The 27,484-nt window shown below is 38.9% G+C and overlaps 3 protein-coding genes across 3 annotated transcripts in view; 2 read left to right on the forward strand and 1 right to left on the reverse strand.

Moving 5' to 3' along the window:
* The window catches only part of LOC136804074 (uncharacterized), a 32,644-nt gene extending 24,444 nt beyond the window's left edge, over positions 1-8,200 (forward strand). Inside the window, exons 5-6 of the mRNA XM_067060819.1 lie at positions 2,273-2,527; positions 5,769-8,200. Of these exons, the coding sequence (XP_066916920.1) occupies positions 2,273-2,527; positions 5,769-6,451 (938 nt within the window). The 3' untranslated portion in view covers positions 6,452-8,200. The remainder of the gene's footprint in view (positions 1-2,272; positions 2,528-5,768) is intronic.
* A 4,174-nt stretch (positions 8,201-12,374) lies between these two features.
* LOC136804765 (tropomyosin-2-like) lies at positions 12,375-13,266 on the forward strand. The gene has a single exon (XM_067061357.1). It carries the CDS (start codon positions 12,450-12,452, stop codon positions 13,176-13,178), a length of 729 nt encoding a protein of 242 aa, XP_066917458.1. The 5' UTR covers positions 12,375-12,449; the 3' UTR covers positions 13,179-13,266.
* Positions 13,267-13,358: 92 nt separating this feature from the next.
* Positions 13,359-15,645, reverse strand: LOC136804781 (dynactin subunit 6-like). Its single transcript, XM_067061358.1, has 2 exons — positions 15,461-15,645; positions 13,359-14,151 (listed from the first exon to the last, which is right to left on the reverse strand). The coding sequence occupies exons 1-2, from the start codon at positions 15,603-15,605 to the stop codon at positions 13,775-13,777; spliced, it is 522 nt and encodes a 173-aa protein (XP_066917459.1). The 5' UTR covers positions 15,606-15,645; the 3' UTR covers positions 13,359-13,774.
* Between the last annotated feature and the right edge of the window lie 11,839 nt (positions 15,646-27,484).

The raw sequence follows: 27,484 nt of genomic DNA on the forward strand, positions 1-27,484 counted from the left end.
TCCTGGACCAAATTCATTTGGTGCCCGGCACACAACGACTTTAAAATCTTCTGCTGGGTCCCTGACCCATGGGGAAGCTTCTGCTGAGTCCTTGACTCATGGGGAAGAATTGCGTCCAAGACCAAACTCATTTCGTGCCTGGCACACAACGACTCGAAAATCTTCTGCTGGGTCCCTGACCCATGGGGAAGTACGTATATGGAAGAAAAAATCGGGCTATATTTTCTCTACAGCGAAATTACTTGTTCACTTTACATCTCGAATCATCCTTTTCTGTCCTTTTTTCTCCTCTGCATTTAGATGATCTCGTTGCGTCAACTGCCGAATCAGTAGAACATCCAAATTGGAAACGTCTCGCTAGTCAAGTCCCTGGTATCATTTTGAAAAGCCGTTCTGAGAACACCGTCGAGGAATACAGATCATACTTCAACACTCGGTACTTGGTCAATCCTTGCAGCAAGATCAAACATGCTCGACACGGCTACACGAATTGGTTTAAAAAGGAAAAGATTTGGCTTGCACAGCTTACGCTCTGGTGGAGATACTACAGCCGTGAATGAAAAGTCTCGGTTAGACTATTCAAACAAATGGTGAAAAGTCCAAAGATGGCTATGTGAAAGATAAACCACTTTTCACTTACGTTTTTAGCACCCCCCATTGAAGTCGAAAGTATTCTACATTAAATTAGATTTTTCCCAGACCATTTTTCTGTGACTGTCACAGTGTTCTGTACAGCTTATCACTAGAACTATTGTTATGCTTTATCTATTTGTAAAATGTTTATAGGATGTTTTTATAAAATATACGATTGGTGTTGAAATAAATGTGTTATTTTCGTTTGAGGTACGAATTAGAAAATAATTTATTAGATCAGGAGATGATGAATGAGGCAAACAGAAAGGCTTACAGGTCCATCAGAATTGCTTCAATCTTTTCTAAACTGATAAGGAACTCTACCATGTTCGATTTTTTTAGGTCGTTCGATTTTTAGTCAAAACAATTGTTATACATATTTGGAAAGCTTAAGGGTTAGGGAAGGGTGCCAATTTTTTTCGGAAACTTTTGGGCGTTTTTCAGACAAATATGACGGTCTCAGGCAAAAATCATAGGGTCAAAATTTAATGAAAATTTTAGCTTGAGAAAAGAGAGCCCTGTTGACAGTGCCATAGGAAGCATTTTCTTATTGGGGGTCTGAAGTTTAGTGACACCGCGAGGGCCAACCATGAGGGGGGAATTTTGAAAACTTAAGCTCTAGATTGCTTGAAAATGCACTCAAAACAAAATTCTTTCAAGAAAAAAACAAGAAAAACTTTGCATTTTGCAAAATACCAATTTTTGAAAAAATTATTGAGGGAGCATTGGAAGTGTTAGTTCTCAGGCTAGCTTTAAGTGTGCAGTCCATTGAGTTTAAAGCCCGAAGGGTTAGTGTACAATCTCTAACCTTTCTCAGGCAAGGAAAAGTGAAGCTTTAAAAAATGCGCCGTATTTTTGACGACAGATTGAATCTAGCAATTGCTTTATTTACGATTGATATTGTTTTCGAAATTTAGCGGTAAATTTTAGTTTCAATCTGTCATTTGTGTAAAAACCAGGCGAGCCGCTCAAGGCCGCGCAACTTTGGTAGGATTTGTTGGCTTCAAATCCTACCAAAGAGATTGACTTCTAGCCCTTCGGGCTTATACTTCATTGGTGCAGTCCAGCTCTCGATTATTTCCATTATTTGAAAAACTTTGGTGTCAAGATAGAGGGGTGAAATTCTTAGGGCAATGGTGACGAATACGAATACATGCGAACATAAAAGTGTTAATCTTCTTATCAAAATAAATTATAAGACAATTTTATGTTGCACTTTTTTACTCGCTTTGCTTTTTAGCCTTAGTCAAACATAGTACGTACGCTCTAAGGGGGAGGGGAGGGGTCGAAGGGAAATGTACGTACAATCAAGGTCATAATATTTGAGAAAAAAGGGAAATTCCCCAGGAAGTTTTGAAACCACAATCGATTTGTAAGTGCTCTAAAGTAGGTTGGAAGGGTAGTTATTTTTAACTCTGAGTTTTAACGCTAGACTTGGGACCTTAGGATCTGAGGATTCAAAAGTTCAAAAATATTCCAATAAGGCTCAGAATATAGCCTGGAAGTCTGCCAACCCCTCCCAAATTGAAATATTCGATTAAATATTAAAGAGAGCCTAAAATCGATTTCTCGCCGGATATATACTTAAAATTTACTTAATGAGGTTTTTTAGATACTTTTCAAATATTTAATATTTTAGTCACCTCTTCTAACAAAAACATCAATCCAAGCCCTTCAAGAGGAATCCCAGCTATATATCTCGAAAATACAACTGAGCTTGAAGTTCGTCAACCAGCGTTACCAGATCTAGCTTCGTTACCTGATCTGCCTCAAGTGACAATGAAAAAACCACAACCTAAACCACGTACAATGATTAAAGCAGATGCGAAAATTGAAGAACCAGTGAAGCCTTCATCCGTTTCTCACAAAGATGACATCGTTGGAGAACAGACAGGTATGATATTGTTCTTGTTTACATGAAGGTATTTTTTGGCGAAAATAAAAAAAATGTAGTGTTTCCGGAAATCGGCCGGGTGAAAAAGAAGAATTTTTTGACCCGGCTGCAGACTATGGGTTCATCTATATGGTTTATCATAAAGAAACTCAAGTTGACCGTTCAAGCCATCAAATATCGTTTAGTGAGATATTCCCGCTTGTAAATCAAGTTTTTCGCTAGTAGTAGTTGATACATTAGTATTCAGGGCTTACTTCATACTGTTTGTACATAAAAGTTACATTATGCCGGAAACACTATATATTTTTATTTTCGCCCGAAGAAATAGTTTTTTGAAAAATCACATTAAATCTTAAACTCTATGCTAGCCCGGGGTCCACTTAAAGCTTTTAAGTAGCCCGGTAGTATATGGTAGTATGCACTTGCTTAGGCGTACAGTCCCGCCAGATTTTATATTTTTTTGGTAGATAAAAATAGAATTAAGCCATTTTTTATTTGAAAATAAGGGATTGGAAGTCTAGTTCAGGAGCCAAATCCTATATCTCCTTAAATAAGCACTTTTCCTGAACCCAAGATTCTACAGGATAAACTATTTATTTTTGGAATCCTCAACTATCCTAGTCTAAGAAATGGTCGGTCCCTGACGCTAACTCCGGGTCAATTTTTCATACTGGGCTCGAGTTTAGGGGGTACTTTTTACCCTTTAAGGATTTGTTAAGGAAAATATCTTTCCATGTTTGATATAATTTGCTATATCTCATGAATAAATTGACCAATTCCTTTGAAACTTTGGCAAAAGTTTCAAGATAGATTGGTGATCATTAATGGAAAAAAAATTGCGAAAAATTATTTTTGGGGGTTTAGCTGGGGGGAAATGAATTTTGACACTTTATAAGACTGGGACCTACCAAAACAACTTTTAATGAGGCACAAACTTTGTATTATGATAAAATTTGATGCAATACACCAGAAAAATTTCTTGTGAACTGTATTTAATATCATTTTCGACGCTACAGAGGGGTAGCGTTTTTATAGAATATTACCTAATTTGAGCAATTTTCACTGCTTATCTCGCCTAAAATGTTTTAAAAAATAGTTTTATTTGATTTTAGTGTAATATACTCTGGGAAATTAGAATTCTGACTTGAAACTATCACATTCAGAGTGCGACTGGACAAACCAGGGGGCAAAGTTGTCCATTTTAGTGGATTTTTATTTATTTTTGGGCCTATTGGACCCCTAAAACAGTATTAAGATGTACGAATTTTGATTTCTAACTACTGGAAACATTGATACTTTCTGATAGACAAATAGAGGAAAGCAATCTGTGGTTTTCATTATCTTGCATCAGGGATACAGTTGGCAAATCAGGGGGCATACCAATTTCTAGTTCGCAATCGCCTGAGTTTGGATGTTTTTCTTGAGAAGTTTCGTCAAAAATCTAAATTTTTAGGATGGAGATCAGCTCTAACAAACTTTAAATTACCATTCAATCATTTCTTAGTCCTTTTAAAGACAACTACACAACATTTTGATGCTTTTAACTGAAGTTATGGCTACATAACCTAAGCATGACCTTATAGAGAGCATCAGGTTCTACTTTCATTCGCACATTCGTCAGGCAGGCCGTATCCCCCTTAACCCACAAAATATCACTTTTATTTATACGCCTTCTAGCAATTATTTATCAAGTACCAGACTCAAGATAATAATTGTACTTAAAACACTGCTAGTAGGGACCTTGTCGGGAGGTCCTGAGAAGCAAGACAAAAGCATCAAAATGGTGTGCAACTGTTATCAAAAGGACTAAGGAATTATGAAATGGTAATTTAAAGTTTGTTAGAGCTGGTTTCCATCCTAAAAATTTAGGTTTTCTAGGAAACTTCTCAAGAAAAACATCAAAACTCAGGCGACTGCAAACTGGAAATGGCATATTTTCCCCTAATTTACCACCTGTATCCCTGATGACCACAAATTGCTTTCCTGCCTATCAAAAATATCAATGTTTCCAGTAGTTAAAAAACAAACTTTGTACTCCTTGATACTGTTCTATGGGTCAAATAGGCCCAAAAATCAATAAAAACGATAGAAATCGTCTAAAATTGGCAATTTTACCCCCTGGCTTCTCCAACTGCACCCTGTATGAGAAAGTTTCAAGTCAGCATTGTAATTTTCTAGTGTATATTACACCCGGGGGTACTAGGGTTGCGAGCTAAGGAGGGGTGCCGCCCGACTTTCGACCCTTAGCGGGACAAATTTGACCAATTTTGACCAAATTTCGGTCTTTCCGGGGGTAAAAACCCTTACTGGGACTGAAATTTGATTTTCTGATTTTTCCGACCCTTAGCGGGGCTTTGGAAATCCAAAAAGGGTACCCTTAAGGGCGGCACATACCGTACCCTTTATTTGCCTAAGTACCCCCCCCCGGATATTACACAAAGATCAAGTTAAAACTTTTTTCGAATATATTTTAGGCGAGATAAGCTGTGAGAATTTCTCAAATTATGTAAAAATTCAATAAAAATGGGCATTTTTACCCCCTGAAGCGTCGAAAATGATATTAATTACAGTTCACAAGAAATTTTTCTGGTGTATCGCATCAAATTTTATCATAACACAAAGTTTGTGCCATACTGAAAGTTGTTTTGGTACGTTCCAGTCTTATAAAGTGTCAAAATTCAGTGAAAATACCCAAAATTTCCCTATTTTCCCCCAGGCAAACCCCCAAAAACAATTTTTCGCAACATTTTTTTCCAATGATGATCACCAATCTATCTTGAAACTTTTGGCAAAGTTTCAAAGCAATTGGTCAATTTATTCATATATCACGATTCCAGAAATATATAGTTTACCCTGTAGAATCTTGGGTTAAGCAAAATGCCACTTTCAGGTTTGGCTCCCGGACTAGTCTGTTATGGGCGTTTGTTTCTGATTCTTAATTATATTTTTCAACTCCAAGTAAAAATGGTACTTGATGCCTCTCTGCTTGATGCTCAGCAACTAAAGAGACGGATCAAGGGTAAGTGGAGAAATCTAGGGAAAGGAGTGGCGCCCTCCCCTACCTCCGGGTAGACAGCTATACGAAAAGGGAGCCTTCGGGTCACCCTCGACTGCAGTCGTAAACTTATATTTTAGAATCTAGTCTAACTCTATACCTGCTTCCGTGATGTTACCATATTTTGTCTGATATCTGAATCATAAAATAAGGTACATTTCTTTCATGTGTAAATTTTCTCTGCAGAAATGAAGAACGAAGTCTTCAAAAATGTTGAAGACCAATGCAGTTGTGCCATTTGTTTGGAGTTCGCTGATGAAGCCGTGGAGTGTAGCAATTGTCATCAAGTGTTTTGCCAGAAATGTATCGTTGGGTTGGAAGGTTGCCCGAGTTGCCGTCAAACTCCATTTAGAACACAGCCCAATGTGATTCTAAGAAGAATATTCGGTAGCATGACGACAAATTGCACAAATGAGGGGTGTAAAGAACGACCAACTCGCTCAAATCTAACATCGCATTTGGAAAAATGCGAATGGTCTACGATTGAATGTCCAAACGATGGATGCGATCAAAAGTATCAGAAATTTGGTTCAGAGCAACACAAAAGGCAATGCGTGTATCGTTCGGAGGCTTGCATCGGATGTGGTCATCAATACAAGATGTTGGATCTGGCAAATCACCAGGATCAATGCTTATTTGTCGACGTTCCTTGCATGAATTCCAATTGTAATGAGCATTTCTTACGGAAAGATGAGAGCTCTCATATCAGTGTTTGCAAACAGCAGATGATACGATGTTCGTTCTGTTTCTTTTCCGATACCAGGATCCAAGTATTGCATCATACAATAGACATCCATTACCAAGAAGCTGTCGGCCCGATGTCCTCTTTGGCTCCCAGGTCGTTTGGTGCAAGTAGTCATCAACTGTGACACGTGCCTTGGCTGAGCCGTAGGCCAAGCTAAAACAGTTAAATGTAAAGTTTGTATTTTCTTTGAAATGGCACTTGAACCAAATATGAATTGGTATCTTCGGTGAGAATTTTGGAGTCATTTACGACGTCATTGCCACCTGACGACGTCATTGCCACCTGACGACGTCATTGCCACCTGATGACGTCATCATTCTTTGAAAATGCCGAAAATAGGATTTCCCAAATTTTTCACATTTTTCACATTTTTTTTGCTCAAATTTTGTGAAACAGCTCCACGTGACATGTATCGCAATTTTTTGCCACCTGCTAAGTATCGTGTATTTTACAGATCGACCCAAAATTGTTCTTTTCAAGTAAACGAGCCTTAGTTTTCTGCAAATAGGGATTAGAAAATGCTATTGACTGGAGATTTTGACAAGTGTTCGATAGTCAAAAGCTTCCAGTAGCTTTCGAGTTCTGGCAGGGGTCGACGTTAACTTTCTAGCCAGTCTGCAAAATACCAAATGCTTATTGAAAAACATTTTCCGTTTTAAGTCTCTTTTATTTGACAAACCAACCTTTAAAAACGACCATTGGTCAAAATTTAAAAAAGCTCTTAGCACTTTGTCAATCTTGAGATTTTGAAGTGGGCCTTGAGCCTCCCTTGTGATTTTAGTAATTCCAGATTCTTTCATTGGATATTTCGCAGAGAGGTCCAGAAACATTGTATGAGTCAAAAAAGGCCCACCCCAAAGAATGCCAGGTTCCTCTAAAATCCACATTCGTGAACATTTTCCAAGATGGGGGACTCTTGATAACTCTTTTCAAACTAGTTTTCAAATCGCATAATTGATTATTCCTCTCGATGAGTAAAAATATCAGGAAAATGGGATAATTTTAAACTTTGAGTCACTCGGTCTTGGGATATGACCTCTAAAGCTCTAAAGAACAAAAATGCTGTTATAATAACATCAGCTTTTTCGGGTGACTTTATTCGAAATTCCAGCAGCTTCCCGTGTAGCCTATATCATGGGCTTTAGAAAAATATATTGGAAATTTATCGTGGCTTGGATCACGAGATTTACGTTTGGCTTAGACGATGCTGAGAGATTCTTCTCCCATCATCGGGCAATGTGGAGGATGTTTTCTGCACTATTTGTACTAAGACCTTCTGATTACCCATAATTATCACGTGTAATTTCCCTACAAGGTATAAATCCCCATGTTATCATAGGTAAATTATCTCTTGGATTTATGAGATTACTCATAACTCTGATTTCCACTTCGCCTCTCTGTCTGGATGTTATAAGAACCCAAATATTGGGTAGAATGTATGGAATGCTATTAATGTGATTCTCATCCTTCTATGAAGGAATCCTCTCTTTTATCTTTCTGTCCTTGATATAAGCATTAATATCTATCACTTTCCTTTCGTCCCAATTCATTTCATGGTCATTCACGAGTGACGGAGAATTAGGGTTCGATTTCGGAGATGGAGCCTGAGAAACGGCTACCACATCTAAGGAAAGCAGCAGTCGCGAAAATTACCCAATCCTGACTCGGGGAGGTAGTGACAAGAAATAACGATCCCACCATTGATCAGATATTTCGTTTTATCTGACCCCGAAAGATCTTTTAGACTCGCCGATATATGTAGTATTACATTCCTTAAAAGGGATTTTGTATTATGACATTGTTCCTTTTGTCCATAGGAACTGTGTCTTTAGGGAGCGGTCATAAAGTATCTACTAGAGGGGATAGGAGATTTTAGGGGGGGGGGTGCGAAAGTTGTTGCCATCCTTAGGGAGGGGGGCTCGAAAACTCTTTGCCGTCCTTTTAGGAGGGGGGGAATTTGATTGATTGATTCAAATGAGGTTGATTCAAAAATGAAAGTCTTTTTTAACCATTTATCAGAGCCTTTTTTGAAAAAAAGCCGATCAACTTTAGGGCTTTACAACAATCATAATCTATTATTTGTCTTTACATGCTGCAAAAATCTCTTATTTTCAATAACTGTCGCACTAACAGGAAGCACCTAGGGTCACCTAGGAGGTGCATTGTGCACTGTAGTCATTTTTAAATTTTTGTGATAGGCTTTTTAAGAACATACATTTTCAGGTTTTAGCTAAATGAGAGGGTTAAAAATCTAAAATGTTCTCTGTCGACGCAAACTGGTTGCGCCTCACACTCACAACGATAAAATTTCCCAAAAAGAACACACAAAAATTAAAGGATATAAATGAGATTGTTTGTTCAGGAAGCAATGTTTGAAATCCAATTTCACATTTCAACAACTTTCATCTAACTTATGAACAAGGCAAGGATTTGAGGCAAGGAGTTTTTGGACATGTCTAGGGGGAGGGTGCCAATTTTTTTCTGTGTACACTTTGACAGATATCGAACCATCTTTATTTTTTTTCAACAGAGTGTTCTATTGTGAACTTTATCTTCATTTCAAACGAGTTGATATGGTCATGAATTTCTGTATATCTCCTCGTTTTTTGACACAGAAAATATCGTCTACAAAACGTTCAAATACTTTGGGAGATGACAGAAAACTACTTAGAGTTCTTTTTGCCGTGACTTTGCATGAATATTTTTTGCGACAACTGAGCTTGCTGGTCCTCCCATTGCAACTCCCTCATTTTGTTTGTAGAACTTTTCGTTATACATGGACCAAGTTTTCTGTCAGAAGAAAGTTTACTATGTCCGAGAAATCATCTATTGAAAATTTAGTTATATCTTTGACGTTTTCGTCGTTAGATAATAAATCTTTGATGATTTCATGAGCCTTTGCGATCGAAGCATTCGTGTACAATGAAGTGACATCAAACGACACTAAAACCTCATCTACCATCTCTCTCCTGACATATTCAGAGAACACTTAGAGTTCTCAGAATGCCACCCCTCGTTGTCAAAGGAAGGTAGAAGGTTCTCTTTCAAAGTTCGAAAAGCCTGATAATCATGGGTTATCAGAAGGTCTTAGTACAAATAGTGGAGAAAACATCCTCCACATTGCCCGATGATGAGAGAAGAATCTCTCGAAACATAGCCAAACGTAAATCTCGTGATCCAAGCCACGATAAACTTCCAATATGAATATCCATTGAGTCGATAAACTCAAACTTATTTAGATTTAGAAAAATATATGGCTTAAAAGTTTATAAGGTTTCCAAAAAAGCAGGTTTTCCATCTTTCTTGAATGGGCTTTTCCAGAAAAAAAACCGTGCACCCCCTGTTGAGGAGGTCCAACGTTTTGTGACCTACCCCCTTGGAATTCCAGGCAATTTTAGGATCATACCCCTCTGGAATTCCGAATTTTTAAGAATTTTCAATCATTACCCCTTTGGAATTCCGCTTATTTTTGACGGATTTTCATCTACCCCTATGGAATTCCACTGCATTTCAAACCTTACCCCCTTGGAACGGAAATGGACCTCCTCAACAGGGGGTGCACGATTTTTTTCTGGAAAAGCCCAATGTATGTTTGAGAAATCCCCGAGGTAAACCATATAGATGAGTGGGGGAATTAAAGTTTATTTTTCCAAAAAATATTTTGCGGTATTCATCGTTTATATTTTGATATTTTGAATGTTTTTCTTTCTTACTTTATACACCTATTTTGTAATTCTATAGATAAAATACACAAGCCCTGAATACACAATCTGATCATATAACCTTCCTTTAACATCTCATTAATGAATGTTTCTAGGTAGAAGAGGGTCAAGAGTTAGCAAAATTTAAAATTCAAATATCTCAAGATCCTATTGTAATAGTGTACTTTGGCTGAGGGTGAGCATTATTCTTATTTTTCTATTGTTCTAAACAATAGACCTATTGTTCTAACTCCGAAATCTCACCCTGATATTCTTAAGTATAAATTAAGCCACGTGCTGAATGGACCTACCTGATGATGAAAGTTAGATTGCAAAAAAGAAAACAATCAGTCAGAAGATATAGCGTTTAGCGAAAATGCAAAGCACATTTAAATTTCATCATTGATTCGATTGTTGGCGGGAGAGAGAGGGAAGGGGAATAGGGTTGAAAAAATCAGTTTTATTGACAATTGGATCATGTTGGTGAAGGTGTTGTTATCAATAATGTTTTTTATGTGAAAAACAAAGAAATGGACCATGTTTTGGGCATACGCATCTTTGTTCCAAAAATCAGAAAAAACTAATGATGAAATCTCGAGAAAATGCCAAAAAACCGGTTTTTCCGACAAAAATATTTTTTCTCGAAAATCAGGCACCGTCACATTTTAGATATGTATGCTGTGCCATAATTAATTTTTCACCCATAAAAAGATATCAGGCAAAAACCAAAAAATGCTGACGTCAGCAAAACTTGTTTTTTGAATAACTCCAGTTTGGCCTATGGTAAAAACATGAAATTTGGACCAAAGTTGCACACCATTAATAGGAGAAAGCTATGACTGTGTGATGAACGCGGTTTAATGACAGCACACAACGCATTAATAGAATGCGCGCACTCAATCCTATGTTCAAACACCACAGGAGATCCACTCTGACCTGAAGGAAGCGAGTGTCTTCAACATAATGTACACGGGCTAGGTTTACCATCAAAAGAGTATCTTCCAAACACACGAGCTCCATAGAATGGAGAAGCTGAATTTTGGAATATTAGCTTTAAGCGGTGTATTTTGTATTAACGGGCGTCACTTCGCTACAACACACCATCCGTGTCTGCCGAATGAACTATGAAATATGAATATATACAAAAACATGACACAAACAATTCAGTTCCAACCTGCCAATAATTATGAAAAAAGGTTTTGAAAACATTGCAGATCATTTCATTGTAGTGAAAATGAAGACACACCTAACAGCTCGTGATTTAATGGTTTAGTGATTTTGTGTTGATAGAGGGGAAAAAAGGTTTTCATTAATCTCGGTGGTTGATGCTAAAGGAATGGAGGGGCGACAGGATGTTGGTCTTTAAGGGTCGTAACGAGAATGAAAATGCTATTGGCCTCCGATCTCATCCTCAATCCCGACCCTTAAATTGTCGTTTAGCTCTTTCCTTTCGTCGCCACTAGCTATAAGATTCTTTCTCAGATAAGAGGAGTGCAGAGACAGAGGATAATCCAAGTATATCGACGGAATGGACGTATAGAGAAGACTGTATCAATTTATAAAGAAATTCTAAAACCTGATCAACGACGCTGCTCTTCAGATTCAAAGAAAATTGCTGAAAAGTTTTGGCTGTGGGTAACAAGAAAGAAAGGAAACAAAAAATCACCAAGAGTCAAAAGAAGAGATGGGAAGAAACCTGTAATCAACACACCTCGCTGAATGGAGGAAATTACTCAAGAATGTTCTGGAATATTTCGATTCCATTAACCAGAAATCCAGGTTTGCGATAATCATAAACTAGAATATTTCTGCCCTGCCGATCTCTTGTGGGAAGTGAGTTGGATCCTTTGTGATAATTCAAACTGTGTCACCGCCTTTTTGAGGAGAGATTATTAGATGATTTTGACCGATGGTGTCCTGGAGTCGATGGATTTTCGCATTTATCTTCTTTGTCATAGTTATTTCATAGACTTTGTCCTTGTTGACATAACCAAAGATCAAGACAATAAAAAGACATTCGAGGACATTACTTTAGCTGATGACGTCCGGCCTGCTTGAATCAAGCGTTCAAATAGCCTAATCTTAACTTTAGTAACATCAATCGGTACAATGAACAAAACAGCACGAACAAAACAGAAAAACACGACGTTGAATTGTCATATCAAACTTCAACATTCAAGAGAAGACAAAGACATGGATTGAAAAAGATTCATTTCTTTTGGCAGTGATCTAGAAGGAACGGAGGAGCTCATCCGAAGAGATCTGTCGAGGAAATGAAGCCATTCTAAAGCTGACTTTTCGAAAAAAAGTTTTCGTGAAGTCACTGCATTGATTTGACGTGAAAATAGAAAAAAACCGTTCACATCTCAAAAACGAAAAAAAAGCTGGGTCTTAAAGTTTGTAGTGAAAAAAGCTGCGAAGATGGACGCTTTAAGAATCAAAATGGAGAAACTTGTACAGAAGATTGACGACACTGATGGAGACACGGAAGACAAACAAGATATGGTGAAATCTCTGGAGAACAAAATCTCCGAAAATGAATTGGTATCTGAGGACCTTAGACGAAGAATCAAAGCTGTACGTCTCCAGTTGACGGATATACAAAACAAGACAAAAAAAGCGGAAGATAAAGCAATCGAGTACGAAAAACAGACCAAGGAAAATAATCAACGAATTTCTGTATTGACTGAAGAAGCTGACTTGAGAGATGAGTATTACGTAGAGATTGAAGAAAAAATGTGCCGCGCAAAGTTAGATCATATGGAATTAAGCGGAGCTTTCCAGGACGCGCGGTCGAGGAGTCAATTGTTGTTCAGCGAAATTGAGAAAGTAAAATCGTTGAAGAAAACCAAACAAAATTTGGTGGAGAAACTTGAAGGAACCATACGACGGAAAAGCGAGCAGTTGGACAAGTTGACCGAAACGAATGTTCAGAATGAAAATTTCGAGCGAGACGCTTTGAAAACGACGCAAAGTATGGATTCATGTATCAAAGAAAATAAATCGAAAGAAGCTCTAGCTAGAAGTGATATCGAGAGAATGGAGAAAGAAATCGAATCAAAACAAATCGAGATCAATGAAAAACGATTGGAACGTGAAAAGATCGAATCGGAGTTACAAGAACTGGTCGATGATCTTGATGAAGTATAAATTTCATGGAAATATTAAAAGTATGCTTTTTAACAAAGTCTCTGGTCAGTTGAGCTATCATTTTTGAAATTAAGGACAATTCGAGATTTTCTAAAAAAAAATTATTATTATTATTGAGCTGTGCCGGATTCTGATTTCTTAAAGTTGACAAAAATTATGCTTGTTTCCGAGTCGTCAAAGTTGAAGTTCTGTGAAATATTTCAACGATTTTTAGTTTGATTTAATGAATCTTGTATATAGTACGATTTAGTTCACAACGCATTATAATACCATAATAATAAATAAAATTTCTGAGAAGAAAAATAAAAATTTCAATTTTTGAGTATTCTATAAGGGTCATAAATTGAAGTTATGATTCGAACATAGTTTACTCCAGTGTTTCCCGATCGTCTGACTCTTTGTTTTATTTATATTATAAGAAGTGGAAGCAAACCATTAAGTTCTTTGTTGATAACAATATTAGCCATTGAAATCAGCTTCGGCGCACCTCAGGGTCTCGACAATCGAGTCCATCCGTCATATTACTACAAATTAATTTAAAATTTTCAGCAATCTTTTAGGACACTATAACTGAATCGATGATATAGAAATTTCTCTTATTTACCACGCCCCTTTAAATGATGGTAATTCGGTAAAATCTTCGTCAAAAAGTCTAATTGTAACATTTGTGGTGCGGGCCGTTCAGCAGCTCGTCTACGGTCGTTGTTTTGTCCGAATATAACTGTATTCTCTGCTATCCGTTCGGTACCAGTCAATTTACAAAGAGCTCCGACCACGCAACCATGTGTTACTTCCACATGCGGTCCGACGACTGTTTTGGCTTCGAAAACATTATTATCTCCGATCGCGATCGCTTCGATGTGTGTTCCGATTTCGAAGACGTTATTATGTCCGATTGTTAAAGGATTCTGTGATCGGTTGATGATGACGGCTTGCTCTTCGATCAAATTTCCATCTCCGATTATAATGGGACCTGTGATAAGCAAAAAAAAAGGTTTTTAAATTAAAGATTCTTCCTAGGAGTTTTAAGGCTTTCACCCGATTATTTCTCTTAGTGCTACCAGTCGGGGAAAGTGAATAATTGATGAGTCGCGTGGTCTAATAGTATAAATGTAGCATATTTTTCTTGTTTTGAAATTAGCGTTTTTATTTAGTTAAAATTTTAACATTATTAGAGAAAAAAATGTGAAATTTTTAATAAAAAATAACTGTCTTATTTTATTGCTCAGAGTCACAAAGAGTACTAGGGACAGAGATTCCGGTACGTGCAGACCCAAATTTTAAAGCCTGACCCTTGCAGAGACTAAATTTTCAACAAAACTGGATTTTTTAAACTCTACTGATTTTCGTAAAATTTTTGAGAAAACCAAAAAGGTTAAAAGTTCGAAACTAAGGGAGACTATCCTCGCGTTTTGTTATTTTTTGGAACCCTTTAAATAAAGCATATTTCTTTGTGTGGTTCAGTACAAGAAGACTTGATGTAGTATACTTTTCTTTTCATACTTTCTTTTCAGAATTACGTGAAAATTACCGAAAGGTAACACGGACACTAAGGTTTGCCCCCTTTTCAAAAGTAACGAAAAAAAACAACATTTGCCTTCATCAAACATCCTGTACCAAAGTTTCACGAGCTTATCACAAGCTAATAAATCGCTAACGACTCTCTGACACTTGATTTTTTTCTTAAACATAGGGTCTATTTGAGCTGAGGCTGGTCATATACTTTAAAGTTATGTTGTTCTTTAACATTGTTTTGAAGCCGAAATCGAAACCTGGCTATGCTATGAAGTGCTATGCTTAGGTCTTGAAGGAAGAGATTACTTGTGTTTTGATCTGAATAAGATTTGTCTACCATTCTTTAGATATAAGCGTTAAATAAAAGAAGTGTAGTTCTTCATTATCTTAAGATTTGAGAGACGTTCGAAAGATTCGAGAAAATCGAAAGAATGGAATATAAAAGCCCTGAAAGAGAGTATCATCAGAAAATAGTGTTACATTTTGATGTATAGTTATTGAAATAATAGGAAATCCTCTTATCTTAACAAATACAATGAAACATAAAACCCATTTTCTGATGATACTGGAAGAGTATAATAAATATTAAACTCCTGTGGGTTCAAATAGGGCTAAAAATTTGGTCCAGAAGGTAAAAATTTAGCAAACTAACCTTTTTCACATCAGCTCAACAAGCTGAATCTGGTTGTGAACCTTAAATTTATTTACTTATCTAGGAAAATTTCATCTGCAAAATATCAGAAAAGGAAAGATTTCAAATGACATACCACTTTCGGCGATGATTTTGGCTTTTGGATGAACAACAGTCCTTACACCAATGGTGACATTGCCAGTAATTTCAGCTTCGTTGCATACTAATGCTCCTGGTGTGATCTTGTATTGGACGTTGCCACGAGACGTTGATGTGCTCATTGTTTTTTATATTGCTTTTCTTTAAATACTTTTATTCTAAACAATGAAGTTAAATTTGAATAGCGCAGAATAGCGACATAAAATCACAAACAAAGAGAAATGTGTATAAACGTAAAAGCATCAATAATATTTTTCTTCTATTTTTGTCGTTTGTTTTGTGTTTTGTACTGGCAATCTTGTTTTCGGGTTGCCATTCGGTTGAAGTCAAACTTTTCTTTCAAATTTATAAATCAATAGTTCGAAATGCCTTCCAATATTGAAGAGGTAGATTTCAAAAGCAGCGATGTGCGCAAGGGAGGGGTTTAATATTTCAACGTCTTACAATAGGGAAATATACGAATTTCTAATAATGCTTATTTGGAAACAAATCTGTAAATTTTATTCAAAAACCACATTCACGGCTGAACATATATCATTTCAAAGTTTGTCTACTAAAAACATACAAGAATTATTGCAGAACCTTGAAAAATGTGCAAAAATAAGAAGCGTGATGAAAGAAGGTAAGGGGCCCTAAAACACCAAACCATAGTAAACATACAAGAGGCGCGAAATTTACTTTCAAACTGAGCGAGAAAAAAATATAGAGTAGTAATTTTGATCCACCAGTAGCCTATACTAGACGTCACCCGCGTTTTTTCTACGCAACTAACGTTTATTCCACTTTGCAACTTTTTCGAATATTTTGAGCCCAATTCGATTTTTTGACGTCACTTTAAACTTTCGAAGCTCTTGCAGTAGCAAAAAAATCGAATTTGCGTCAAAGCACTTGAAAGGCTTTTATTTTTAAAAAATCATCAAAGTGGAACTCACTAAGAAACGAGATAAAAATCCGAGTTTTTGATGAGGTGCTCGCTAATCCACCAGTCTTTTGCGGATTATTAGATCGAGGGATGATGATGACGAGGCCCTTTCTCTCTTTTTAAAATGGTCTGGAAACAGAGGAAACAGAATATAGCTTTTCTGAAGAAATGCCTATTTCCTGAGAAGGATGCAGTCACTACAAAGGTAACAGAGGTCTAAGTCATGGATGTGGGAGCGTTACTGCACAGAGCTCTGTGATCCATTCGACAAAAAAGCTTAACGAGAGATGTTATAGCAAATCAAAAAAACGAACAAATTTCCCCCTACTATATGTTGACAAAAAAGACTTTCTTAGAAATATTTTCGGATTATTCCCCTGTTACATTAAAGGTTTTAATTCCCGTTCTTGTCAGACACATGTTTTATACCAGGCCAGTGTCTCCTATTGTTATATTATGTTTGATTTTGTGCTAAATATACAAATAATAATTAAGTTTCAGTTCAGGCCACAATAAAAAATAGTCTGGCTTACAGAAATGTGGGTGACGAAGCAAAGAAATTATTAGAAGAATTTCAGTATCAGATTCACAATGGCTGGCCAACAAATTGCAACCAGTGTTTCACATATCATATGGCACCATACTGGGAGCATAGAAGTAAACTGACAATATTGAACAATTTGTTGATGTTAGGAGATAGAATAGCTATACCGAAAAAACTACAACCGGAAATTTTGACTCAGAATACACCCTGGACACAACGGGGTAGAAAAGTGCAAATGACAAGCAAGACAGTGTTTTTTGGCCTGGCATGAGTAAGGACATTGAATCAATTGTGAAACAGAATAAAACTTGTGCAAGATTACTGCCATCCAAACCAAAAAGTCCACTATTGCATCAAGACATTCAAGATAGAGCATGGCAACAAGTGGTAGCAATATATTCCAGTATTCCATTCCAGACGATTTACACGACAAGAGAACATTAAACATGTTACCAGTAGCCCCCATTGAATTTTCTCTAAGAATTTTGGGAGCCTTTGTCTGATACAAGAGTCTCAGTTATGTCAGGTACACCATTTCGAGAAAATGTTTTTTCAATGCATTGATAACCAAATCAGATGTTGCGAGAGATAAGACACAAACCTCGGGCCACAATGAATAATAATAATCTGCAACAATTAAAAAGTTGTTTCCACCAAAATGGAACATATTGCTACCACTTGTTGCCATGCTCTATCTGGCGCCTAGGTGTCAGTAGAAGGGTGTGGTTCTAATGCATTTTTGGGTGCGAAGCCTATCAGTGAATTTTTTGTAACATTCCAGTCAGGTTGCTGGTGTTTTGATAGACCTTTTTGCCTTTCCATCCGCCATCTTGAATTGTATGCAAAAATAAGAACGAGGAAAGAGAAACGAAAATGCTGTGGTTGGATTTAGTTGGAAAATATGCAAAACATAGGCAAGTTTACACAAAGATTACATAGTGTCCTCCCCCCCTGGATTCAGGGGGGGAATTGGTTTTGAGGTCAAAAGGACGTATAGGGGGAAAGAATTTTTTTTGAAGCCAGGGTGGGGAAAAACGAGGGGGGGGATGGAAAATTTTCATTCTAGGCATGGGGGGAACTCACCAAAATCAATTCAAAATTGAAAAACATCTGGTTTTATGAGATTATATACTTACTTTTGGATGTGTTTGAGCGTACTGCTCTGGCAAGAATCTTTTGATCCACACCACAATCTTCATTCAATCCATAATTCCTGAAGGAAGAAATGGATCAGCAGAGAGATTTCATGTCTAAAATTGAGTTTGAGTCAACTCTCCTGCACCCTGTATAACCACGGATTTGGGGTTCATCGGGAATTTTTTGCAAGTGTTTGTCAAGTGCATTTTTGAATTTGTCAACAGTTAAATTTTTCAAGTTTCTAATCCTCTTTGGCATTGCATTGAAAAGTTTTGCTCCTTGTATAGTCAGGGTACTGTCGCGTAATTTTGAATTGTATTGAATTCGTAAAATTGAATTGCGTATTTGCTAAAACACATTCGTCCTAATCTTGGATGGTCTTTAGATTTGAAGCAATCATTGATATTTGGCACAAGATTTTCCAATATTTTCCAGGTGTATATGATCCTGTAGCGTTCTCTCCTTCTTTGAAGTGAGTATATTCTAAGCTTCTTTAGACTTTCCCAATAATTTTGGTGTGTTCCTTTTATTTGTTTCAAGAATGATTTCTGGATCTCTTCAAGTCTTTGAATAAGACTAATAGTACTGGGGCTCCATAACGCTGAGCAATATTCCAGTATAGGGATCACAAGTGATTTATAGAGAGTGATCATGGTATGTGTAGAGCGGGAAGTGAAGGTACGTAATATCCAAGAAATGATGTTTTTGGCTTTTTCAATTATTGATTCAATTTGATGTTTAAATAGACAATCATTGGACATAAGAACTCCCAGGTCTTTAACATATTCCTTTCCTTCAATTTTATCTCCTGATGGTGAGGTATAGTAAGATTCATTTTTGATTTCTGTATTTGAGCCATAACGTAGCAATTCAAATTTTGCATCATTCAATTTCATATTGTTTGCGATTGTCCATTGATATAAAATCTGAAGGTCTTGTTGCAATATTTTTACATCTTCAGCATTCTTTATTGACTTGGTTGTGCGAGTGTCATCTGCAAAGGACTTGACGATAGATAATGCTTAAGGCATAATGCATAATGCATAATGCTTAGTTTTATTAATATTATGGTTTAAAAACAACCATCCTTTCCATTTCTTCTTGAATTAGAACTACCATAGGGAAAACAATAAGCGTTAAGTTCATCAAATTACAGCTTTTTAATTTTTTGCTTGAGGGGGGGGGGACAGAGAAATTTTTGGAGGCAGGGTGGGGAAAAATGAGGGGGGGGGATGGAAAATTTTCATTCTAGGCATGGGGGGGGGGGAAGAGACCCTGAAGGACACTATGGATTAAAAAGACAACAAAGCATCTTATAAAGAAATATTATAATCATTAGAACAATAAAAGATGGAATTTCTTAACCCAAAAAGAAATATTTACAGAACAACAAAATCCTTTTGGAAATTTATTCTTAGAGACATAGCATATTCTGTTTTCATGACATTAAAAAACTCCACCAAGACGGAGTACACACACCAAACTTTCAAAACATGCAAACTGAAAGAAGCAGTAATTATAGTAATTATACACATTCAGGGGGTTTCAGATCAATGTTTTGATTTGATCATTTGGCGGTTCTATTCCCAGGAGAATAATTTACCGTTAGCCAAATAAGGATTATTTTTGTACCTTCGCAGGTTTTTCAGCTTGAGTTTATGTTTTTGAAGTGCTTGTTCTAAGAGATGAGTGCATTTGATTATATTTAGTTTTCAAAAGAAGCAAATTTAATCTTTCTTCTACAAGATTTCACTTTAATATAATGCCAATTATGCATGTTAGTTTTATATTAATAATTTCTTTTTGCATAGGTTTTGCATACCAGACGCCCGTGCTCGATAGGATCGATCATCGGAACGGCTCGATGACGGATCGATATGTGATCGATGGATTACTTAACGATCCGGATAGGAGATCGATAGAGGATTATTTATCGATCTATCATCAATCTTTTATCGATCTTATCGACCCTATCGACTCATACTCGATTTACGATCAATAACAAATCGATTAACGATCGATGACGAATCGATTAACGATCGATGACGAATCGGTATACTCGATTGAAATACTAGCTCGATAATGGATCAACGAAGGATCGATACTTTTTAATGGCTGAATCTTCCATCGATCTCCTATCCGGATCGTTAAGTAAATCCATCGATCACATATCGATCCGTCATTGAGCCGTTCCGATGATCAATCCTATCGAGCGCAGGCGTCTGGTGCATACTATACTTTTCAATGCAATCTCACCACGCCACGGCAATTCGGTCACCATAATTTTAAAATTTTTGCATACAATTCAATATGGTGGATGGAAAGGATGGAAAGGTGCTCAACACCCAAACATAAATTCCTCGCAGTCAAACAGGAAAAATCAAGGTTTCAGAAGAAGAGGAGAAAAAACAACATCACATCAGACATCTGAATAAAGAATGCAGAATGTATTTGCAACAACAAGGATTGAAGCATGAGAACTCCCTGAACCAAGTTTATAATCCTAAGACAATAAAATTAAATGGAAATTGAAAGTTTCAACAAAATTAGCTAGTGTAGTGACCTACCTTGATAGGTTTATGTTGAGCGAGGCAAAAGCCTCTTAGTTGCAAGCTTGGCAGAGAGTGCAGACGTCTTTCATGAAGAAGAAGAAATAGTTGTAAGAACTGAACTTTACCTTGTCAATTATTTGTGTCACTCCCTGTTTGTTGACCCCCAAGCACTTCGACTAAGTGGGTACTACAGCTAGGAACTACTAGCACTAATAAATAGGTGTCTATAAAATATCAAATCAATATAAAAATATTTGTGGCACAGACCAAAAAATCCAGAACCAGAGCCTTTACTGATCAGAGACAATCAAGAGCAAGTAGCCTTTAACCACAGCAGTAGATCTAGGTACTATACTCACACATTATAAAGTTACAAAAGATTGGTAAACTGAAAAAAAGAAAAGTGATCACGTAAGTGATCTCGGTTCTCTTTTTTGAAAATTTCTTTTCTTTTGCCACTACTGCCTATACCATTTTGGAGGAGATTTGATGACAATTACGTCATAGCGACTACGGCGTTAGATGATAGCTAGCTTTTTTCAAAAATCTTTTGGAGTCGGAGGAATCGGCATACTTTAAAAGTCAGACCCGGACCTTGGACCCTGACCCCGGACCCTATTTCGGACCCAAGATCGGATCGGACCTCAAATCGGACCCTATTTCGGACCCCAAATCGGACCCCTATCTACAAAAGTCGGACCCCCATCTACAAAAGTCGGACCCCCATCTACCTACAAAAGTCGGACCCTCATCTACAAAAGTCGGACCCCCATCTACAAAAGTCGGACCCCCAGGCCCCCCAAATGAAAGAGTTTCTGATCAGAAACCCAGCGTGCTATCCATGTGCATATCATCAGTTTGTATTTTATTTGTAGAGTTAAATGGGTAAATAAACACTTAGTTACTAATACTAATATGGGTAAAATTACCCCTTTTTTACTGAAATTCGAGCCGTTACTAGCAACCCTGACCTAAGCAATTCCAAACAACAAAACCCCTGGAAAATTTGCAATGTCGGAATTGAAGGAAACCTCCTCGTGTTTACTTTTTGTTAATATATCTTTTACGATGAATATAATCTAAACGATAAGAAAAATAAAGTATATGATAAATGTTAAATGGGGCGACATCTCGTCATCCCCTCCGAGTTCAATATATCTGAACGGTCTTCAACGAGAGACCCATTTACCAGTTTCAGGTTCAAAACTTTTTGGCACGTCTGACTCGAGGTTCACGCGTCTGTGTCTCGGCAGTAGGGTAGTCAACGGAGTCGAACTCTTGGGGAACGTCGTCATCAACAAGGGGCTCAGCTTCCACATTACTTCCACTCTCAGGTTCACAGTTCAACAGAACATTCGGAGGGGTGGAAGCTGTCAGGCGGAGTGGTAGGTAGACGATCAGCTGGAGCAGGGACTTCAGGTGTTGAAGTAGGCGGTAAACCGGTGGATTGCGAACGCTGTGGTGGTGATGGGATACATGGAGACACAGGTTGAAACTTACGCAGAAATCGTCTATTCCTCCGAGTCAGACGTCCTGATCCATCAACTTTGACAACGTAACTGTCATGGTCAAGTACTTCAACGACAGTACCTGACCGATCCCATCGCTTCGGGTAATTGCCAGCTTGATTTTGGACATAACATCGGTCCCCAGCTAGAAGTGGTTGGAGTGGTCTGGCGTGAGATGCTAAGGATTCGGCAGTACGATGGTAGCGAGTTCGAAGTGCAGCTTCCTTCTCCTCCCAAGCATCTCTCCAAATTTGTCGGACGTTGGGGTTTGAATACTTCTCCAAACGGTTGACGAATGACATCGAATCACGACGGGGTCTTCCAAATAACACCTGGGCGGGAGATAACTTGCACTCTGGGTCGGGAGTGTTGCGAAGTTGTAACATGGCGGTTAGGAATTTCTCTGTATCGAGGGTTCCGGAAGGCGAAGTGTTGGATCGAAGAAGTCGTTTAACAGTCTTTACCGCAACCTCTGCTCGGCCGTTTGACTGGGGGTGGTAGGCGGAAGAAAGACGATGGTTGACACCCCAGCGTTTGAGGAACGACTCGGTATTTGAAGCAATAAACTCAGGTCCGCCATCACTCGATAAATCGATAGGGACACCGTAGCATGCGAAGCAATTGATTAGACATGAAACTAACCCTTGCGATCCTGATTTAGGAGATCCTGGCTTGCATTTGAAAACCTCCGGCCAGCCTGAGAGTCGGTCGGCAACAACAAGGTAATGCTGGCCGTCTAAATCGAAGAAGTCCGCAACGGTGGACTCAAATGGTGTGGAGGGTATGTGTGGTGGAGCAGGAGGCATCTGTGATTGAGAGGGTGCGTTTTTGATGCAGTCATTGCAACGGTTACGAGTGTCAGCAATGTCGTTTGTGTAGCCTGGCCAAAAAACAATTTCACGAGCTCTTGCTTCCATGGTCGACACACCCTGATGAGCGGAGTGTAGGGTACGCAGAACCTCCTGACGAAGACTTGGAGGGATCACTACACGATCATTATATAAAATCACACCATCTAGTTCGTATAAAGATTCACGATATTGCCAATATGGCTTAACTGACGGCTCATCTGATAAGTTATTAGTAAAACCTGTTCTCACACACTGCAATAACGATGACATTTCCGAATGTGTCACCTTTGCTAGCCGTTCCCAGGACAACGAGAAGTCAGATGTCGACGATTGCTGGATAGAAGCCATCAATGCTGATTCGATGAGATCGGATTCCTCGAGATAATCAACTGCATCGGAAGGTGAAGGATGTCGAGAGGTAGCGTCTGATGCTCCATTGAAGCGTCCTGGCATGTTGATGAAGAACCATGGCAATGTTCTCTGTTTTATTCGAAATAAACGAGTGTTCTTGATTTCATCAAGTCTACGGTCGCCGAGGAGTTTAGTCAAAGGTTTGTGATCGGTAACTACGAGTAAGTCATCACAACCCAACGTAAAATATCGAGTCTGTTCGAGGCCCCAAGCCACACCTAAAGCCTCTCCCTCTATAGGTGCATAACGCCTCTCAGCATCTTGGAGAAAACGAGAACCGGCAAGCGTAATCTTCCAACCGTTTGGGCAACAATCGGGTAGAGCAGATTGGCAATTACAATGTTGTTGAAGAAGAAAATAACCAATACCCTTGCATGACCAGTCTGGCCGTAGGCACGTTGGCTTCTGTAAATCAAAAATCTCAACACCCTTTCTAATAGCTTCAATTATAGCTGTCTTAGACTCGTTAAACGCCGTGTCAAGTTTATCTGTCCACTCGAAAGGATGTTTCGGGGAAAGGTATGGTCGAAATATGGCGAGGTGGTCTCTCAGCTGAGCGTAGTTGGCGACTTGATTTATCAGCCCAAACCAGCTCCTGATGTCGGTTGTGGACTGCGGTGTGGGGAAATCTCTGATGGCATTCAAGTACTTTGGGAGTGGTTCGATTGTGTTGTCTGACACCTGGAATCCAGCAAATTCGACTTGCTTCTGCGCGAACTGAAACTTCTTTGGATTAAGGACTGTTCCGGATGATCCAAGTTTGATGAGGAGATCGATGGGTCTCCACCAGTGTTGCTCCAATTCGTCGTCATGGTGCAGCATGTCATCAACGACCCGTTCCTTGCGCTCAAAGGTTGATAGTGTTGCATCGAGTCGTCGGTTGTAGCCATCACCGGATCCTTTGAAGCCTTGGAGGGCCCTCTTATAACGAAAGAGCCCAAATGGCGTTATAAATGTTGTTAAATGTTTATCGGACTCACGCAATGGAATGCTGTGGTACCCATTCCATGCATCAACGACTGTCTTCCATGTACCGGATGGGATTCGACGAACAACATGGAAGGGTGATTCTGTTGCATATGCGTCACGGCGACAATACTTATTCATACGAGATGCGTCAACGGTTCTTCTTGGTGAACCGTCATACTTTCTAGACACAACCATTCTATGACACCATGTAACCTGTTCATTCTCGGGTACACGTTCAATAACCCCAAGATCAATGTCACGCATTAAGTCCTCATAGACTTGCTGCTGCCAATGGAGTGGTATTCTTGCAGCCTTGGTGTGAGCGAACGGTTTTGCGTCGTCTTTTAGGTGAATTTCAAGCGGTGGTCCCTCCATTGCTGGTAACGGTGTGTGTGGACAGTTGTTGAACGTGGATTCTTTGAAGTAGTCGAGCAACCATGCTTTCATTCTCTCATTGTTTTCAGGTGAGCATTCAAATGGGAGTTTATCAGGTCTGGGAGGTATAGTTGAGCGTTTAGGGCAATCACATTCACTTTTCGTAGGAATGCTGTGACTGTTCATACTCTGAATCAAACCGTCTGTACCTTCTGATCTGAGGTTCAATCCGGCACATCCTGGTGCTGGGAAGGATTTGGGTAGCATATTCAAATTGAGCATGGTATCATACGATAAGTAAAACCCACGAACATCTCTACTGACGTATATCATCGATTTAGTTCTCAAAATAGTCCCGTCTGAAGTTCTGCCAGAAATGGTACCAAAGAATGCTCCGTCGATGTGTATGGCAGATTTATTTGCGGCATTCAGCGACAGTCTAACAGGATGTAATTTCTCGACTGAAAACCCTGCACGAACAAATTCATCCATCGACCAAACATCAGTCTGAGCGCCGGAATCAGCAAGGGCATTGACAGTGGTCGACTGAGATGGGGCAGAGTCATTTGTGATGGTTAACTGTGTACTGGGATGATTCCTCAACTGCGCACGTCGCCATTCTGCTTTGGAGAAGACATGATGACTCAATGTAACCGGCTTTGGACTGGAAGGTTTACGAACAGTGGGGTTTGACACTATCGGGGTTATGCTGGTAGATGATAAGGCACACATTTGACCGAATGGGTTAGATCCTTCACTCACAGATATGGCACTGGTATCACCCTGTTCATTCTTTTTCTCGTTTCGACGACGTTTCCAACAACTTGCACATCTCTCATGTGTTTTTTTATTCCAACCTCTAGGTTTATGACTAAAGAGGTGAAAAACAGTTCCACAATCTGGGCATGGAGCAGTTCTAGCCTTGTCGGCGGCTGATGGGGACGATGATCGATTCGTAGGTTTATTAACACGAGATCGACGATACTCAGAGACACTCGAAATCCCAACTGAGGGACTAGCATTACGGGCTATTTCACGAGCCTCAACAAACGAAATAATGTCATTTATGGGTCTGTTATGAATGTTCTCTGAGCTGAGGGCTTCTCTACGAATGTCCATATCAGCGATACCATTCAAAAGCACATCCCGGATACGTTCATCGGTGTAATACGTCTGACCGGTAACAACGGTATCGCAATTATTACATGACTGTCTAAACGAAGTCTTAAACTCACATGTTTCGGCTTTGCCTTGAACACGAGCGGCGAATGTTCTAAACTGTTCGTCTGCTCCTTGCACCATAGAACTCAGCTCGGCACGCACGACACCTAAAGCCACGGGTACAACTGCAAGCGATTTTAGCAGACGTATAGCCTCTTCCATCGTGGAATTAGTGAAGTCAGGGTAGGCTCGTAAGGTGATGTTGCCAAGGTCCTCGGTGGTGCATTCGAGTAGTTGGGCAGCTGCAGATGCATCGGTGATGCCTGATCCTGTGCGGTAGGTGTCCCATCTACGTTGGAAGGCGTTCCACTCCTCTGACGTTGCGTTCATCTTGATCCTCGGACGTTCTAGCTTTGGTGCTCTGACGTGCGGAACTGGACGATGTGGAGCATTCTGGTGGACGCTTCCATGGATTTGGAGGACAATAGCTGCCGCACCGATATCAATGTCTTGGGTTGCAAACGTGCAACTCTCAATAGGGCACTCAAGTATTGGCATAATGGAATGTTCAAAGCCAAGATAAAAATATCACTCTATTGATGTCCAAGTGGATTATATTCATGAAGGAAACCTCCTCGTGTTTACTTTTTGTTAATATATCTTTTACGATGAATATAATCTAAACGATAAGAAAAATAAAGTATATGATAAATGTTAAATGGGGCGACATCTCGTCAGGAATGAGCAATATACAAGAGTTTTTTCCACCGTAGATGTATTTATAAATAGTATTTATTACCGCTTTAGCGCGCCATAAGGGTCCGACTTTTGTAGATGGGGGTCCGACTTTTGTAGATGGGGGGTCTGACTTTTGTAGATGGGGGTCCGACTTTTGTAGATGGGGGGCCGACTTTTGTAGATGGGGGTCCGACTTTTGTAGATAGGGTCCGATTTGGGGTCCGAATTAGGGTCCGATTTGAGGTCCGATCTTGGGTCCGAAATAGGGTCTGGGGTCAGGGTCCAAGGTCCGGGTCCGACTTTTAAAGTATGCCGGAGGAATCACAGCAAATTGATCCTTCAAATCAAACGTATAGCTGTATAATTTCAGGACTCAGTTTCATTCCTGAAATCAGATGACAAACACAGGGTCTTGAAATTTCTCGATTTTCAGATCAAACCGATTCAGATCCAATTTATAGTGCATTGTATAATCCATTGGAACCAAAATGGACCTGCCAATGACGAAGATCCAGGTAAACATTCAGCTCTCTGTTGTTCAGGTTCGAACATTTTGTAGGCTGCTTCCTCTTCTGGTCATCCTTAAATTAAACTAGCCCTATATAGTTAGTAAGCAATGGGCAATTTCATTTTTAACCTCACAGCCAGACGGTGTCAATCGAACGAATCGAACGCCGAATCAATCGAACGCAATACACCGTTTAGGAGTCTCGGCATTTCACGGTACTCCATTGCAGAGGCCCGGTAAAAATGGTAGGTAAAAATGCGCACTTTAGTACTGTGAAAGGTTAGAGGAATGTAAACATTGTGAATTTTTGTCTCTCCTTTAAAGA

Source organism: Clytia hemisphaerica, unplaced genomic scaffold (genome assembly GCF_902728285.1).
Source record: "Clytia hemisphaerica strain Z4C2 unplaced genomic scaffold, Clytia hemisphaerica genome assembly, whole genome shotgun sequence".
NCBI lineage: Eukaryota > Metazoa > Cnidaria > Hydrozoa > Leptothecata > Clytiidae > Clytia > Clytia hemisphaerica.

What these genes read in the sequence shown, in the direction of transcription:
- LOC136804765 (XM_067061357.1), top strand. Translation starts at nt 12,450, where the DNA reads ATGGACGCTTTAAGAATCAAAATGGAGAAACTTGTACAGAAGATTGAC.
- LOC136804781 (XM_067061358.1), bottom strand. Translation starts at nt 15,605, where the DNA reads ATGAGCACATCAACGTCTCGTGGCAACGTCCAATACAAGATCACACCA. An exon ending in CAAAATCATCGCCGAAAGTG is followed by an intron (nt 14,152 to 15,460) that starts GTATGTCATTTG and finishes TGCTTATCACAG; the next exon opens with GTCCCATTATAATCGGAGAT.